Source organism: Poeciliopsis prolifica, unplaced genomic scaffold, assembly GCF_027474105.1.
Source record: "Poeciliopsis prolifica strain line A6 unplaced genomic scaffold, Auburn_PproV2 SCAFFOLD017, whole genome shotgun sequence".
Classification (NCBI taxonomy): Eukaryota; Metazoa; Chordata; class Actinopteri; order Cyprinodontiformes; family Poeciliidae; genus Poeciliopsis; species Poeciliopsis prolifica.
This window is the reverse complement of record NW_026562392.1, coordinates 6,434,640-6,451,345: the sequence shown is the minus strand read 5'-3', so window position 1 is coordinate 6,451,345 and position 16,706 is coordinate 6,434,640. Positions and strand designations below refer to the sequence as shown.

The window sequence follows — 16,706 nt, the reverse complement described above, 5'->3', positions numbered from 1 at the left end:
CGCCGATGGGAACAAAGGACAGCAGGACATTCTGAAAGAATGACATAGTTTGACAGCCATGTGGGAACAAGCTGGCCCCGCTCCTGGCAACGAAGCTTGATGATTTGTGAAAATATGAGCAGCTTTTCAAAAAGAGCTATTTTGCAAACAAGTGTCACGCATGGAGTCTAAAAGTGTAACCCATTCAATTTGCTGCTCAGGCAATCTCAATATTCAAATGGAAAACAGAGCAATACGAATGACAGAGACTAAATGCTCCATGTTTTCTACTTGTTCAGAGCGCAGCACTTACTACTCTCCAGCATGAGGACGAAGGGGGGTGCAGTGCCATTAGAAGCAGTATAGATGCATGGAAAAGGAAGAAATATTTGTAGTGTGTTTTGTTGCAACATGAAGCGTGAAATAAACTTCAGTGGAGTTTAAAGACAAAATATGCATATAGGTTTATGTCTGGTTGAACGACGTGTGTGCCCAGTTTATTTTTTCTTTCCAACAGGGCACAGTTTTTCCGCCTGGTGTTGTACAGCCTGGCGGTGCAGGCGGTACAATACCTGGGAACCAGTGGGTTAGAGAATCATCCCAACCATCTTTGTGCAGATCTGGTTTATTTTACATTCATACCCAGCCTAATAGTGATGTTCTTTTTTTAGTTTTTTTTTTTTTAAATCAGTCTGTCATTGGGAGCCACACTGTGTAATTTTGCCAGACTATGGCTGGAACCGTCCCTGTTACTGTACGCCACTGAAATTCAAAATACAATCAGCAGCAACAATTGGAGGAAGACAGATGGTGGGCTGCACTGCAGTCAGTGCATCTAAATTTAAGTATCTCTCAATAAAGTCTGTCTGTAGACTAAGCAAAAAAAATGTTTGCAGACAAGCAGGGCAGCGTAGTGAAAGAGCTTCTCTTCACTGAAACGTAGAGCATTTTACACTCAGTGGATCTGCAAAACTTACAGATGTTTATTACAACTAAAAAGAGATTATCTTAAATAATTATTGTTTTACCTCTTTAAAAGTGGCATTCTGTGTATTTTGAACAATTTAACTGAAATCAATATAAAATCAATATATTTGATAAATCTTCTCCCTTTGCATGTGGCTGAATTTATATATATATATATATATATATATATATATTATATATATATATATATTTTTTTTTTTTAACAATAGTGCATTTTGGTCGCAGGATTCACCGGACGACATGGGAGGTTGTTGACCCCAACCCAGTCCTTCTAATAACTTACCAGAATGGAGCTGTGTTTATTTATCTCGTAGTTTATTTTGCATGCCGTCACATGAGTGAATGAAAGGCCAAACACGGCAAACGGCTGCAAGCTCTTCGGCAGAAGTTTATATTTTTACTCAAATTTCCGCAGAGGATGTTGTCCTCCAAGCACTTCCAGCAACCTCTCAATGATCTCGGATACAAAAAGAGTCGAGGATAACAACGAGTCGTCTAAACGTCTGACATTTGGCCTGAGGAAACAACAGTGAGTGACAATGCTGGAGCTTCACGAAGGTTAACTCAGATACCTCAGAACTTCTAGTTGGAAAATGCAGAACTTAGCTTGCTGAAAAAAACAAAATGCTGTTTTCCATGGGATCGTTAGAGACCGTTGGGAAAGGTGTTTAGTGTCGGGCCTTATTGAAACGATGGGAAGCTGGCACGTACCCATGCGGTTTTACCGTAAGCTGTTGGTGGGGCTTATCTCGGCCTCCTTTATAGATGCTGCTGTTGATGGGGGGAAGAGTTAATACATAAACACATACGGTAACTCATCAACTTTATCAAACACACACAAGAAACTTATCAGATCGGTCAGTAGTCATAGTCCATTTCACACATCGGTTTTCCTGCTACAACAGATCAGTGCCGCAGCTTCTCTCACTGTGTGACACAGATCTTTACCCACACCAACACACAAAAATTTACTTCAACTATTTTTCGTTTTTTTTAATAACGAGGCTCGTGAATTATTATATGTTCTTCAAAGGTGTTAAAAAAGGTGCTTAAAGTGCACTAGTTGTATCTCCCACTATTAGAAAATAATCAAGCCATTATTGTGGATGGTCTATATTTATGTTGTGGCTTTACATACCTGACTGACTCATAGCAGATAAATAGTGTCCAGTTTGAAACCAACTAACTCTATTTGAGCAAGATGTGCACACTTTATAAATATTAAACACATTGATTAAAAAGCATTCAGAGATCCTGTGCAGTTTTTGTGTATTTTTGTTTAATTCTTATTGTGTCTTTGATCTGAGGCTTGCAAACGGTTCAAACACAGGCACCATGCCGGGCATAAACATGGCAGAACAACAATCTCCCTGAATCCTGCCCACTCTGAGCGCCCGCCAGTCGGCTGATGTGACCCGGAGCTGGTGAAACCTACGTGACTGTTGTTGTGTCTGAGAGGCATTCAGGGATTTCTGTTGTTTATTGTGTTTTGTCGTTTTCTTTTGGGCTTCCCTGGCCACATCCTCTTACTCTTTTCAGCACTACTCCTGCCGTCACTCCTGTGCTCTCTGACACACACCCAGCTTACTCCCGAGGATATGCTCGATTGTCGTACGCACAGGAAGAGAAACGTGCTGCGGGAACAATAAGGATCCATCAGAGCTGCAGCCTGGCGGGTAAGGCGGCGGTCCGGCTGTCTGGCACACAAGACAGCAACAGGAGACTCATTGTTGAGACGTCAGCTCAACTTCAGGCCGGTTTAGCTTGGATTTAAAGGCAAACTCTACACTCCTTTGCTTCCCGAGATCTGATTTGTAAATGTGATATGGAGACGGCCAGATGTGCAACACAGATGTCCTCTCGGGCCATTTGCCCGAGGGCGTCAGGTCTGGTCCACCTCCTCCTCTTCCTGCCCGTCCAGGCTCCCTGTCTGTGCCTCTACGTGACCGGTCCAGGGTCTGGCAGTGCCAGTGGAGGCCGCCATGGCAGCAGATAACGCTAACTAGCTTCCTGCTATTACAGCTAATTGCCCCAAGGCCCGGAACTGTGCAGACACCCTGGGTGGGGCGTGACTGAGCGGCATGATTCTCTGTGTGCCTTGGAAAAATTAAAATAATTAGGAAAAAGTTGATCCTACCTATAAGTTTTGAACGATGAATGAACAAGGAATGAAAGGTGTGGAAGGGAGCACAATGGCAGCAATCTGTTTCTGAAAGATTGTGCATCTTTTGTGGCAAAAGATGCACTTTTTCCGGATGTTCAATCAAACACACGGAAAAGTCAGGAGGTTCAGTATTTCAAGGTAAAATTGATGAAAACTGCCTTATTGGAAGTACATGTGCGATAAACACGTCATGTAGCTAATAGATGAAATCAATAAATAGCTAATAATTTCCAGACATATTATTACTTTAGCATTTAAAAAAACACAGTCAAGCTCAAAATATTTAACAAGTGCAGAAATGTTTACATCATTTAAACGATGTAGGTAGAGAGGTTTTTATCAGAATCCATAAGAGTATAAAAATAGATACAAAATAATCTGAAATTAGACTAAAAATAGCATTAAATTGTGTTTAAGCAGACTTGAACTCCATCTAACATGCTGCATCCCATTCTGCAAAATCTGCATAAAAATTACGCTAACATTCATGAAATACATTAGCATCACAGCGAACATTTACAGGTTGTTTTTTGCAATTCACCCAACGACATATGTGTTTTCTACTTTTTTGTACATATATTGTACGAACTTTAATGTCTTGATAAAAATAGCTATATTAAGGTAGGTTGGGAGTCAGGACAACTTGGAGATAAGAGCTGACGACTGACAAATCTGTAAGGTACAGTTTGGCAAAGATATCAAAGTTCGGAATAAAATTTTAATTAAATGCCTCTTAAGTTTTGAAGAATGCATTATTTGGAGTCAAAGACACAAAACAGCCTATTTCTTTTTTTCAGAAAGCCTGGGGAAGCTTTCACATATAATACCAGCGGTGACAGCGAACAGCAGCGCAGGCACACAATGAAACAGAAATGTGGCACATGACATCAGAGATTTGGATGACAGTTTTGATAACTTATCAGCCAATTCCAAACACTGCAGCAGATTAAAAAAATAAATAAAAAAAAACAACTGCTCCTGTCCTTATTGAAGCCAGATTCTTTAAACGTGAGAATTGCTTTGGGCGGTGGAAGTCAGCCAACTTGAGAACCTTTTGCTTGCTGATTGCCAGAATCTAAAGAAATAAGAAAAAGATTAGAAAATCTTCTGAGGGATTTCAGATAGAGCCCATAAGGAGTCCAACACTTAGTGTGTGTGTGTGTGTGTGTGTGTGTGTGTGTGTGTGTGTGTGTGTGTGTGTGTGTGTGTGTGTGTGTGTGTGTGTGTGTGTGTGTGATGAGGAGAAAATCAAAGCAAGTGGGCATCCTGTGGGCAGCCCAGGGCAGGACCACTGGGTGCCAGGCGGCAGCGAAGTGGGTGTCCTGAAGAGCGTCGTCTGGCTTCACAATACACACTCATGCATGCACACACACAAACACACGCACACACCCTTCTTTCAGTACAAAAGGCCAACATGTAATTGAAGTGGTGTCAGAACTCTGGGGGCCTCCACCCGTCCACCACCACCTCCTTAAGTGAACCCACCCACTGCCATGCTTTATTTTTGTATTTCCACCTTAGATGTCTGTTTCATCAACCATTATAACATGTGCAGCTGTATAATTCTGTATATTTTCTTCTTCTCTTTGGTTTAAATGCAGCGTTTAGGACGACTTACACAAAATGACTCTAAACACTGTCTGGGCCAGACATTAGAAAGCGCTCTCAGAGGCAAGAGCCCTAAATATTTTCCTTTTTTTAGCAAATTGGTTTTGCAAATATTGCGCTTCATGTAACACTCACAAGGTGTTACCAACTGAGTTGCATTAATACTTGAGAAATTTGAAAATTACGACGTTTTAGGAGATTATTTTGGGAACAACATGGAGCCACTGGCCAGGAGACGTATTAAACCCACCATGCATCAAATCATGCTCACTGATACTACCTATAAGTTTTGAACGATGCATTAGTCATCGACTAATGCAAATTAACTTACTGTAATTTGCTGTAAGTTAATGCAAATTAACTTACTGTAATTTGCATTAGTAAAAGAACTTTTCTGTTCTGTGTACAGCACCAAAACTTCTCCAGGTCACTGCGCACAAGTCATATGCAGGATACTTAACACATTTATCAATGGAAACTATCACAATATTTCTTTTTTGCCTTCTGAACTATGTTCAAACTTTTTAGGAATAAGTATGAAAAATGTCAAAAATGAAATTCATTGTGTCTTTTGAAATAAGCAATTTCATTTTATGTTCTCAGCAATAATTTTTTGCATCTTATACTTAATGTAAAAAAATAAATGAACAAAAAATGAAAACAAAACAAAAAAACTAGACACATGTATTGTTTATTGGGTTTGATGAATGAAGTGTTTCTTAAAAACATGTGTTTCGGAAGCATTTTTATTTTTTAGAAAAACAAAATTAAAAGCTTAAACAAAAACCATTTATTTATTCATTTCAGGTGGATTTCATGTCAAAATATGAAAGTAAACGTTTCTAAATATTTTTATGGAAACTGCGTTACGTTTCTTCTGCTCATGAGTTGAACACACAGACAGAAGATGAAACCTAATGACTGCTGGCATGCGATTTGTTTTACGCTGTCATGCGTGTTTCATCATGCGGACGCTGGGAAACAATAGGAAGTGTGTTGGGAGAAGCTGTCACTGGACTCTTACAACTTCCCGAATTAACACTTCCACACATACGCTTTTTGAAATTTTAGAAAACTGTAAAAAGTGCAGCTTTTGTCTTCGACCTCGTCTGTTTCTGTGACCTGAAAGGAACTGACTTGGAAAATCACCAATGTCGCTTTGGTGCCCTCTACTGGCCGCATCAGATGCATTCAAAGGACAGAAAGGCGGCAGAGAAACAGGCGACTGTCAGGTTGCTGCACTGAGCGAATGGCGTGGATTGATTTCGTTAAGCTCAGTAATTGTTTTGCGTGTTTCTGAATGCTGTCAGTAAGTGATTCATTTTCCTGCAGAGGGAAAATCTCTCCCCGCCAGCCTCCATTAGTCATCGACTTGAATGCAGAGGCATGTTTGAATCTGTTTGACTTTAGTTTCTGGGGCATGTTTTCTTTTTATTGATTTTTTTCTTTGTTTTTTGAAGACCACGACAATATGACAAGAAACATCGTGATGTGTTGTTAGTTACATGCTATCCTACAGAATCATCTCCACTTTGTTCTAATATTAATTATCAATACTGATGAATATTCTGGCAAACATCCTCCAATACAAATCTGGCATAAAATACTTAAATATAAGAGCAGCTTTTAAGCTAATTTCCAGCATGTTTCCAAGCGACAGAATTACACTGAGTTTTTTCCATTTGTCATTCTGACATACAAGTTATTTAATGGCCAGGATGAAGAATGCATATCTGCTTGTCTGAGCTTGTCTGGACAAACTGACTAGAGTAACGATGAGATAAGTGAGGAGTGCAGAAAACGTCATGACTCAATGACACCGCGTGTGAGGGCTGCAGGGCCCCTTTAAAACCACCCAGTTCTCTTTTTTCACCTCAGTGTTTCTTTGTCACAGAGACGTTGCAGGACCTTCCTGCTCTACAGTTTCCTTCATTACATTTTTGGACGATGGCAAGCAGGAGATCTGCTTTTGCATCAAAGCTGATCTTTGCATCATTTTTTATTATTTTTTTTTATTTTAATTGGGACAGGTGTGGTTGTAGACTGGGAAACCATTGCAGCTCTAAGCAACTGGGCAATTTGTCATGAGTGATTCACACAAGCTTCAAAGGGAGTGAACTTCTCTCTGCTGCACAGCTTGTATTAACCAACACACTAATAAAGAGAAGCAAGGAGTTCAAATTAACATCTACATATATTTATATAATCTCTCACGTTACATAAATGAAGCTATGTAATGTGAGGAATATTATAAAACCTGATTTTGCAATGATGCTGTAATTTTCATATTTACTGAAAAAAAGTAGGCAGGACTTAAGATTCGTCGAGCTAATTTAATGTTTCCTCTGTCCACTATGGAAGCACTATTTTACAGAAAAAAACAAAACTCTAACTCTTAATCAGTAACATTTACTGAGTTTCAGTTATTTTGTAATCATTTTTAGGTGGACAAAATTGTGCGCAAATATTGAGATAAATAGTCATACAGAAAACCTGGTTAAACTGATTGGGCAACCTGTGTGTGACTGACTTTATACATGAATTTAAAGCATTAAATTCAGGCACAGTGCAGCAAAAATTCATGTACTTACTTGCAGTGACAATAAAGAGCTTATCCATTCACAAAAGTTAATGATTTGTTTAATATTTGGCCTAATTAAGTACTATTGTTCCTCAGTGCTTTATATGTTGCTGGGGTTTTTTTCCTTGCAGTTCAAAATGACCTCAGCCATGTTGCAAAAACTGTTTAAAAAGAGACGTCAGTATGTTTGCTAGTTAGGAATCCTGATGTAAAAAAGCCATCATAACATGAGGAAACTGATGTGTTGTGAAGCAGAACATCTGTTCATCGTTGCAGATCTGCTCGACTTCAGCAATGCATTTGCAGCTTTTACAAATTCAAATTCACTAATTTAATAGAACTTGCGTCAGTTAAACAGGGAACAAATGTTGAACAATCGTCGTATTCACTGCTGATCTGCATGTTGCTGTGCTCTTCTGTGAGATGGAAATACTTTCAAGCATTTGGTTTTCTACAGAAGCCTGATTCAAGCTCAGCTCCACCTGTTTGCTAACAACTTGATCTGCTTGGTTTGGTAAAAAAAAAAGAGTCAAACATTTTTTTTCAACCTTCATTCTGCAGAAACCAACATTATTTATGTCTTTGCACTGAATGGGGAATGTGCAACAGCCTTTGTAATATTATCAAATTGTGCAGCATCTTCTTCCTTCTGATCATTATGTACTGAATAATGCATAGAAAGCAACCAAACGGCAGGGATCCTTTACTTTTAGGAGATGCTCGTATGTAGAATAGGGTTAGAAAAAACGCACTGTCATATCCCGAAATATTATTTATGAAAACATTGCAAATAGGAAAGAATCTACAGTAATAAAAAAACAATTCAGAGCTTAAAGATAAAGCTACTATGTAATAGGATAATGATTTGTTGAGCAGTCTTGAGTTCGAAAGGAAACAGGAGACAAAAATATCTAATTATTCTGGTATTTAGTAAATAAGAATACCTCTGGCAGCCAAAAAGAGACAACAAAAAAAATTGTGGTATATGAAGGAACAAATTCTGGCTTGAAATGAGAAATGTTTTAACTTTTTGTTGACTTGAATACATTGTGTTTTCCTTGCATTTTTTCTTTCATATATTTTTCGCACATTGTTAAATCTTAGTTACACTTGTGTCGTCACAGATAAACATTTGCACTCAAAACGACTCGATTCTGCAGTTAGTTCAAAAGTATGTGATCTCCACTAAAAGGCATCTTCTCATAGAGATGTCTGCTAATTATTCAGAAAAAAAAAAAAGATTTCATTTAGTAACCGTCACAAAGTCAGAAAACTTCTAACAATCGATCAATAATTAAAAACAAGTAATGATATAAATTAATAAAATGTCTGAATCTTTTACATCGCTCACATTAAATGTAAATAATATTGACAGCACAAAGGTCTTATTTTGGAAAAAAAAAAAAAAAGCCAATCAGTGGATGCCTTGATTTTGTTTCTTCTTACTTGAATTTTCACGTGCAGATCAGTCCAAGCTCCACGGCAGATTGAACTTCTCTCCCTCCAGCTCTTTAGTGATCGCAGACTTAAATCGGGCCAGTTGTTCTGAGTTGAAGTGGTTTTTCCAGTCCCCTGCGATCCCTGCCGCAAAACAACACATCGGTGAAAGAGTAAAATAAACACCAACTCAGTAGTCAGACATGTAAAACACTCACCTTTCCTCAGGAAAGGAGACTTGTCGCTGTCCATGTACTGCTTTGGGCAGAGGCTGAAGTTGGACATGGGGTTGGCCTTCATGCTCTGGAAAGAGCAATGCTCTGCTATCTTCTGAATGACTTCTTCACTCAGATTCCTGCGCAAGAAGTCAGAAATGCGCCTGATGGAAGCGGGCAGGTCCTAAACGAGAGACGACACTCGATCATGAACACGCTTATGATAAAATATAGGAACTCTTTCCTCTTGTAATCTTCTTTTTATCTTGTTTTTACATTTTTTCGCTTCACATTTAGGCACAACTTTATGTTGGCCCGTCACATGCTACCAATAAAATGCATTGAAAACTGTGGCTTTAAAGTGACGTGTGGAACAGTTTAAAACATTTGCAAACATTTGTAAGGTGCATTAGGCTCATAATCACACACAACATGAAGCCCAGCCGCCTCTGTTTAGTGTGTGTGAGCAGCAAAAAAGGAAGAGAGCCGATTTCATCAGGATATTTTTAAATTTACACAAATAAATGCAACATGTTTCCGACTAGGAACTCGAAAACATGTTGGGAAGGCACATTAGTGTCTTCCCAACATGTGACACTTATGTGCCTCAAACGTACCTGACTTTTATTGTGAAGGGATTAAAAAAATAAAAGCTACTGAAACTTATATAGATGGAAGAGAATTACCACAAGTCAGTGCGACTATAAATGGCTTACGGGAAACGTAGAAGTGTTTTTTTCAGACTTTAGTTGGCATTTATGAACAAAAATAGTAAAACTGAAGGGACAAAACAACTAACAGGAAGGCTAAAGACAACACATGCAGTACAACACAGTTTGAAACTATGATTATTAACAAACTTATTTAAAAACTTGCCAAAAGAGAGCTGGTGAATATTTCTCAAGATTCTGAAAACACAAACAGGACAAGAGTTTACCTTTTTTTTTTTTTTTTTTTTAAACGGTTGACTTTCTTTGTGTCCTTTTTGTTTTTCAATGTTTAGCCAAAGTCTAAACTAGCCAAAGATGACATAAACTCTTAGAACTACCTGAACCATTTCCTCATAAGTGATGAAAAGCATCCTGTCTCCCAGCTCTGCATTTCTCCAGCTCTTTACATGGTCTGTCCATTTCCCAAAGACGACTGCAGGAAAAAAAAAAAGGATCACAGAATAAAAATATGTTATTTTTTTTGTGTAGCTTAAAACAGGTGCAGCATGAAAAAAACATGATGCTCTGGAAATGCATCACTTGTCCTTTTGCTTTTGTTAATATTTTATTATAAACATGTCGTGTCGAACGTTATTTATAACCGTATTTATACACAACAGCTGAAGATCGTATAAAAACAGTTCCCCATTTTATTGATGCCAGATGAAATCTTGATGTCGTAAAGCAGATTATGACCCCATCACACTTAAACTGAGCAACTAGTTTCTTAATATTGATGGACTGAAATACCAACACAGACCACATGGGAAAGAAAACGCCAAACTCTTTCAGGAATGTGAATTATGTTTGGATTCTCTGACCTCTCCCGTCCAGGAATTTTTCCATGAACTCATCAAAAGTCCCTGGATCCTCCAGGAAGGCGGCCATCTGGTGGAAGTAATATGAAGACACCAGGACGTCTTTTGGGTTCCTTAGTACATAGATTACCTGCAAGTGAAGAACACATGTTGTCTATATTCTGGAGTCGAGTCTGGAAATATCTCACCGGGTCTCCACGCCACTCACTTTGGCTTTGGACGTGTGGAAGGAAGGCGGCATGAAGCTGTAGGGAAAATGTGTGACGAGCGCTCGTGGCGACGGCAACTTATCAACGACCTGCGCCAGCCTCTTTTCCTCCAGCCACGGGACCCGGTCCCAGTTCACCACCGTTTGGACGGGAGTCAGATCTCCGCCACTTAGCACCAGCGGGAGGATCTCCTGCATCCAGATCGTCCCTACAAAGACGAACGAGACACTTCAGTCCAGCTGGAAGTCAGGATTTCCTTTTTTGTTGGATTGTTTGTAACTGAGTGTTGACTCAGACTTACTGAGAAACAAAAGGGAAATAAGCATTTTTTTGTTGTTGTTTTTTTTTTTATAAAACCTCTTACCATATTTTGTTATACTTTCTGCATCCGTTTGGGGTCAAATGTCATACCTATGTGAACAAACTTCGGTAAAAAAGAAGCTGCATAAAGTGCTCGCGTTTTAATTTATTTTTCTTTCACAAACTCTAAGTATTAACTAATAATTGTAGTTGTGTGATTTCCATCAGTGGAAATGTCTTCCTCAGCCTGGATGCCGCTCTGATGTCGCTCGGTCAGTGCTTAAATGTCCTGTAGATCCTCTAAATGAAAATCTGACACAAGTGTTTTTTCCATCTATAGATAAGAACTATGCATCAGAGAAGCTGCACAAGAGAAATCCTGCATGTAGTATGACGGGAGATTATCAGGTTACACTTCCTGGACATATTCCAACAGGGGATATGTCATAATATATTTCTCAGTTTGCATGCAATAAAGGCTCACATCAGAGGAGTTAAGTGAAGCACAGGCCTGAGATTTATATCACAATGAAAAGAAGAACTGCTCCAAAAAGGACAGCAGAGGATTTAGGAAGAATCCTTATGAGTTCCAATCTTCCAAAGATTCACGTTGTTCTCTTGGGGATTCCTGAAATGACTCAAATGAGCTCATTTAAAAAGATAAATCGTCCAGGCAGGAACATTTTTGCTTCAGTACTTCTTTAATTGCCATATAAGTTCACGCTGTTCATTCTATTCCAGCATGCAGTGACAGGATTTGTTGCCGTTATGAAGCACAACTTGCTTCACTTTAAGTTCCATTTAGATGTCGGTTCTTGTTCCAGTATCATCTGGTATTTATCCATTATTGCATCTATTCAGACCAGCTGCTCAGTCGACGTTCTGGAACAGGATCCCAGCAGCCTGGCACCGCCACCAGCATGCTTCACCAGCATGCTTCACCAGGATGCTTCACCAGGATGCTTCACCAGGATGCTTCATGCTTCACCAGGATGCTTCACCAGGATGCTTCACCAGGATGCTTCACCAGGATGCTTCACCAGGATGCTTCACCAGGATGCTTCACCAGGATGCTTCATGCTTCACCAGGATGCTTCACCAGGATGCTTCACCAGGATGCTTCACCAGGATGCTTCACCAGCATGCTTCACCAGCATGCTTCACCAGGATGCTTCACCAGCATGCTTCACCAGGATGCTTCACCAGGATGCTTCACCAGCATGCTTCACCAGGATGCTTCACCAGGATGTACAGTCATCATTTCAGTCCAGTGTTTGTTACCAAAAATGATTAAAGCCGTACATCATCTTCACTTCCTCTTCACATGACCTGCTATGTGTTGGGTTATCTATAAATAGATGCTGCAGGTCTATTGGTTCGTGTCAGGAAGCAGAAGCGACCTTCTCTCCTCTGCTCTGTTTAGATCAACTCTGCCCTTCAGGACTGTCAGCAGCAGGAACACCAACTTTATACCTATTGGGGAAAATATAGACTACATTTGCTTTGCATTATCCCCACATGATGGCAGTGATACAGTATGATCTAATTAGATTCTTGATTCATATGAGAGAGTTTGTATGGTGTTTTAAGATCTTGATCAATGTGATCCATTTCTTTCTTTCTTTCTTTTCTTCTTTCTTTCTTCCTTCTTTTTTTTTACTTTGGGCCCCTCCAAAGGTCTCTGCACGGCCCTGCAATAAAATACTACAGTTTGTGTAAAACTCTGCTATTTACTGGGAATGACGAGCCTCGTCGTAGAGCAGGTCTACTGCAACAAAGAGGCAAAGTCCACTTTCACTGGGGCTCGACGTGAGAACAGACGCCGTCATTCATGCGTCCCCGGTGCTGCTGGAGCCGCTGATCTCTGTGCGCTTTCGGGTCAGTTTCAGGTACTGTGTCCGAACCCAGAGGAGGAGGGAGGAAAAGAGTTACCTTTGGACTCAACTGACCTGACTTCGGGTAGGTAACTGCGAGGACATCCTCATCCTTCAGAGTGAATTCCTGCGCAAACTTCAGACTCTCTGCAGAGTGAGTCTCTCTGGGAAGCAGGAGTCCCTGATGCTCTCGGTAAAGCTCCTCGGAGGAAAGCATCACGCCGCGCAAACGGAGCTGCTGCGGGACGCGGTTCGTACGGAGCAGCGAGCTCTCTTCTCGCCTCGCCTTCGCTCCGGCGAGACTTCCCGCAGCTCTCGCGGGAACACGCAGCCCCGCGAAGGCAACCGGGCCCGCTGAGTTTTTCTTCAGTTTTAATGTTTCTCAGATATATACAGCCTACATTATTTCTGTCCTGAAAAATGTTGTTGACATTTTGTTTTGGACATCATGAAACTTTGAGGATTTTCTGCAATTTATTTCTTTATTTTTGCAGCATTTATTCAATCACGTTCAAATGTTTTAAAGAAGTCGCAGCGAAACAATTTTTAGGCCATGAAAGTCATTTGAGAACACGTTTGCATAAACTTCTGCGTGGTCTGCGCAAATTCACATCGCATATTTCGAGAAAAGCTTTAATGATAATGAAGACAAAAATAAGTGTTTTAAAAAGAACCAAAGCGAGTTTGAGTAACCTGGTTGAATTTCTCTTCTGTTATAATTAGACTACTCAAAATGTCTTTTTTTTTTTTTGGTTATTGTATGGGTTCCTACCTGACTGAAAATCTGTTATTGTTTTAACTGTGTTACTTTAAGAACAGAAGCCCCTCCCCCTTTGTTTCTTCTTCTGTGGTATTGTCTTAGACCCTCCCCTTTTGTCTTGTTGACCTGTGGGAGAGGTGTGTACTATTTATTTTGTATCTAAATACATCCAGTTTATTTATAAAGTTAATTTCTGTTGTGTACTTTTGTTTCTGTAGGGCTTGGAGCGGGCAGCCTGTAACACGGTTCTTTTCTACTTGTCAGAATAAGTCAAGGAATCATCCTTTTAAAGGCGTACCACGGTCTGACCATTTCAAACCAGCACAATACAGATTGGATCTGGTTACATTTGCATTGCCCTCACTGAGTAATCGACCAAATTTTCAGGAGTGCTTCCATGCAGCACAACACTTCTTCATCTTTCACAAGTTCTAAGACTGATTTACGGAAGTTGCTCAACTTGCAGGCTAATTTGGGCTTGTTGTTTTCCCACCCGTTCAGTGATCTGCAGAACATTAGTTAAAACATGAGCCATCAAGTTGGCTGTTAACCTGAACCCACTCAGAGAAGAATGTGACAGTATGAAGCCTTTATTTGAAGGGATGACATTGTCATAAACATGACATAATACGTTATGAAGACGAAGGAGTCTTTATGAATGTTTATGACTGCTGTCATGCAAATTTGTACTAAAAGTTGCACGGAACGTCCATTAAAATGGCCGACTTTGCAATATATGGTAAATGATGCAAATTTTTTACGTGAATGAGGGAAGTGATGGAGTGACTGATGTTCCAAAAGACAAGCCGTCATGGAAACAGGTAGAACCGGTATCTACAGGGACAACAAACACATTCAAATACAAACACACAAACACTAATCCAACATCTTCTGATCGAAAATAATTAATAAACCAAAGTGTAAACTTTCGTCACCAGTGGACATCGGGTTTGTCCAGAGTCCTTCATGCATTTATATGTTGCAGATGTAAATATTGTGTCTTGCGTTTCACGCGTAAGAAGAAAAAAAAAACTTTCTTAAAACAGCAGGAAAAAAAAGCAATTCAATCTTCTGTTTTCTGAACTCGACAAGCCACAAGATGGTATTTTGAAATTTTGCTTGTAACAATCTGACCTGAAACTTGATAGGAAGAATAAAATCATGTTTTCTGAGAATTAGTGTGTGATCACTCTGATACAAACAACAAACATAACAGACAATCTGATAAGGCATCTGACCTGATCAATGACATTTATTTAAATATAATAGAGTGGAACATTGACTACACCTATAATTTAAGCATATAATCTATGGGAAGATACAAGCACTGGTTTACTTTACCTGACTTGGGATATGTCACCGCAAACACATCAGAGTCTTCCACTGAAAACTTTTAGGCAAACTCCAGGCTCTCTGCACGGCGGCCCACATTGGGCAGGAAAAGGCCTCGGTACTCAACATACATGGACGATGACATGAGTTCTGATCCCAGGCTACAGGTACCCGCTCCGTCTGGAGGTAGTTTTTGTCTCTGGCTTATATTTTATGATCTGCAGAGGGAGGGCAGGGGGCAGAGCCTCTTTCTTGTGGAGCGTTCTGAATGGCGGCACGTCATCAACTTTTCCAAATTATGGATTTGGAACTATGATATATTTTTCCTGTTCAAAAAGCTGATTTGCTCCAGTTCTCCTGTTATTTAAGCAAATCGATTTAGCTTATTTGCTCCAGGTCACATGTAGTAAAATTATGTTTCAAAGTATTTGAATGAACTTGAACACGCCTACGTCAAGAGTGTTGTCATCAGTAGATCCGGCAGGAGCAGTGAGTTGATTTGAATGTGCTTCTGGCATAATTGAAATGTATAAGTGATCTTATGTATAAGTGAGCGACCCTTCGCTTGCAGTGTCAGCACCACCCTGATTCAGGAATCAACAACTCTCTTCTTGGTGAAACCTCGTACCAAACAAATTAAAAGATGACACCGCAGTTGTGCAAGTGACAAGCAAGAACACAAATGTGTGAGTAATGTTTCGCTTGCTCTCCAGGGAGATGTTTCTGGAACATAAAGTGCTGTCATGTCTCTAAAGTATGTGTGGCTTTCATGCTGAGTGCTACATGTACGCCGAGATCAATGGTTTTGACTTCATAGTGACCGACGCCATGATGACCGAAACATTGCCTTTCTTTGACACCACTGTCTTGCTTGTATGTTTTTCATTTTAATAAAAAAAAATCATCCGAGCATCCAGAAAATAAATGTCAATGCTGTCTGAGGTGCCACAGAAGAGTTAAATAATTATTGTCCAAATTAATCAGAGACCAAGTGAGAATCCAAAGTGAGTGAACCATCCGATGACTTCAGCATGAAATGATGAACTATCGGCTCAGTGTTGCAGCATTTCCGCTTAAGTTGTGTTGATTTCGAGTGGTGCATGTGTGCAGTTTAAATGGTATGCACAAATAATTATTTAATTAGGTAGGTCTATGCAAATGCTTCATTAGTAACAGCATTTACACAACAACGCTGGAGTGACGGGTAGTTGAATATAATTCTGACATCATTTAGATCTTACAGGAGTGGTGAGATGTGCAAATGATTGTCATTTTACACGGAACAATGACGGCGGACCACAGACTCTCTGTGGTGGACCTGTTGAGTCATTTTCCTCGCAGTGCAGTGCAGATGAAAGTGGAGAAGTGAAAACAGCAGTTTTACCAAAGCTCTGCAAAACATTGATATGCATTCCAGTCCTGATGCTCGCATGAGGAACAATCTGCAAGGCCGCTGCGCTCCGTCATGCAAGTTTGCACCTCTAGCATTCTGTCTACTGGTTATACCTTGCAAGTGTAGGAGTATTTGTTCATCTGCACATTCCACTGCGTGTGCATGTGCGCGTGTTTGAGTGTTACATAACAAAACAGTACATTGTGGCTCTCTCACAGTGAGCGCATTGTCGGATTCTAAAGGCCCCATGTGAATCGCAGGCAGGGCGAGTCGAACCAACGAAAGCATCCAGGTAAGAACAGTTGCTATGAACTCCAGTGCTTCTTCTGGGATATACTG

General features: G+C 40.0%; 1 protein-coding gene across 3 annotated transcripts; it reads right to left on the bottom strand.

The window, feature by feature from the left end:
• Positions 1–3,424: 3,424 nt before the first annotated feature.
• sult2st3 (sulfotransferase family 2, cytosolic sulfotransferase 3) lies at positions 3,425–15,240 on the bottom strand. Of its 3 annotated transcripts, XM_055042171.1 has the most exons (7): positions 12,958–13,295; positions 10,708–10,916; positions 10,503–10,629; positions 10,020–10,114; positions 8,975–9,155; positions 8,766–8,900; positions 3,425–4,205 (listed from the first exon to the last, which is right to left on the bottom strand). In XM_055042171.1, the coding sequence occupies exons 1-6, from the start codon at positions 13,097–13,099 to the stop codon at positions 8,785–8,787; spliced, it is 870 nt and encodes a 289-aa protein (XP_054898146.1). In that variant the 5' UTR covers positions 13,100–13,295; the 3' UTR covers positions 3,425–4,205; positions 8,766–8,784. The 3 variants fall into 3 exon arrangements, with proteins under 3 accessions (XP_054898146.1, XP_054898147.1, XP_054898145.1); XM_055042172.1 differs by lacking the exons at positions 3,425–4,205; positions 12,958–13,295 and adding an exon at positions 14,984–15,240 and having other exon boundaries at positions 8,230–8,900; XM_055042170.1 differs by lacking the exon at positions 3,425–4,205 and having other exon boundaries at positions 8,230–8,900; positions 12,958–13,290.
• Between the last annotated feature and the right edge of the window lie 1,466 nt (positions 15,241–16,706).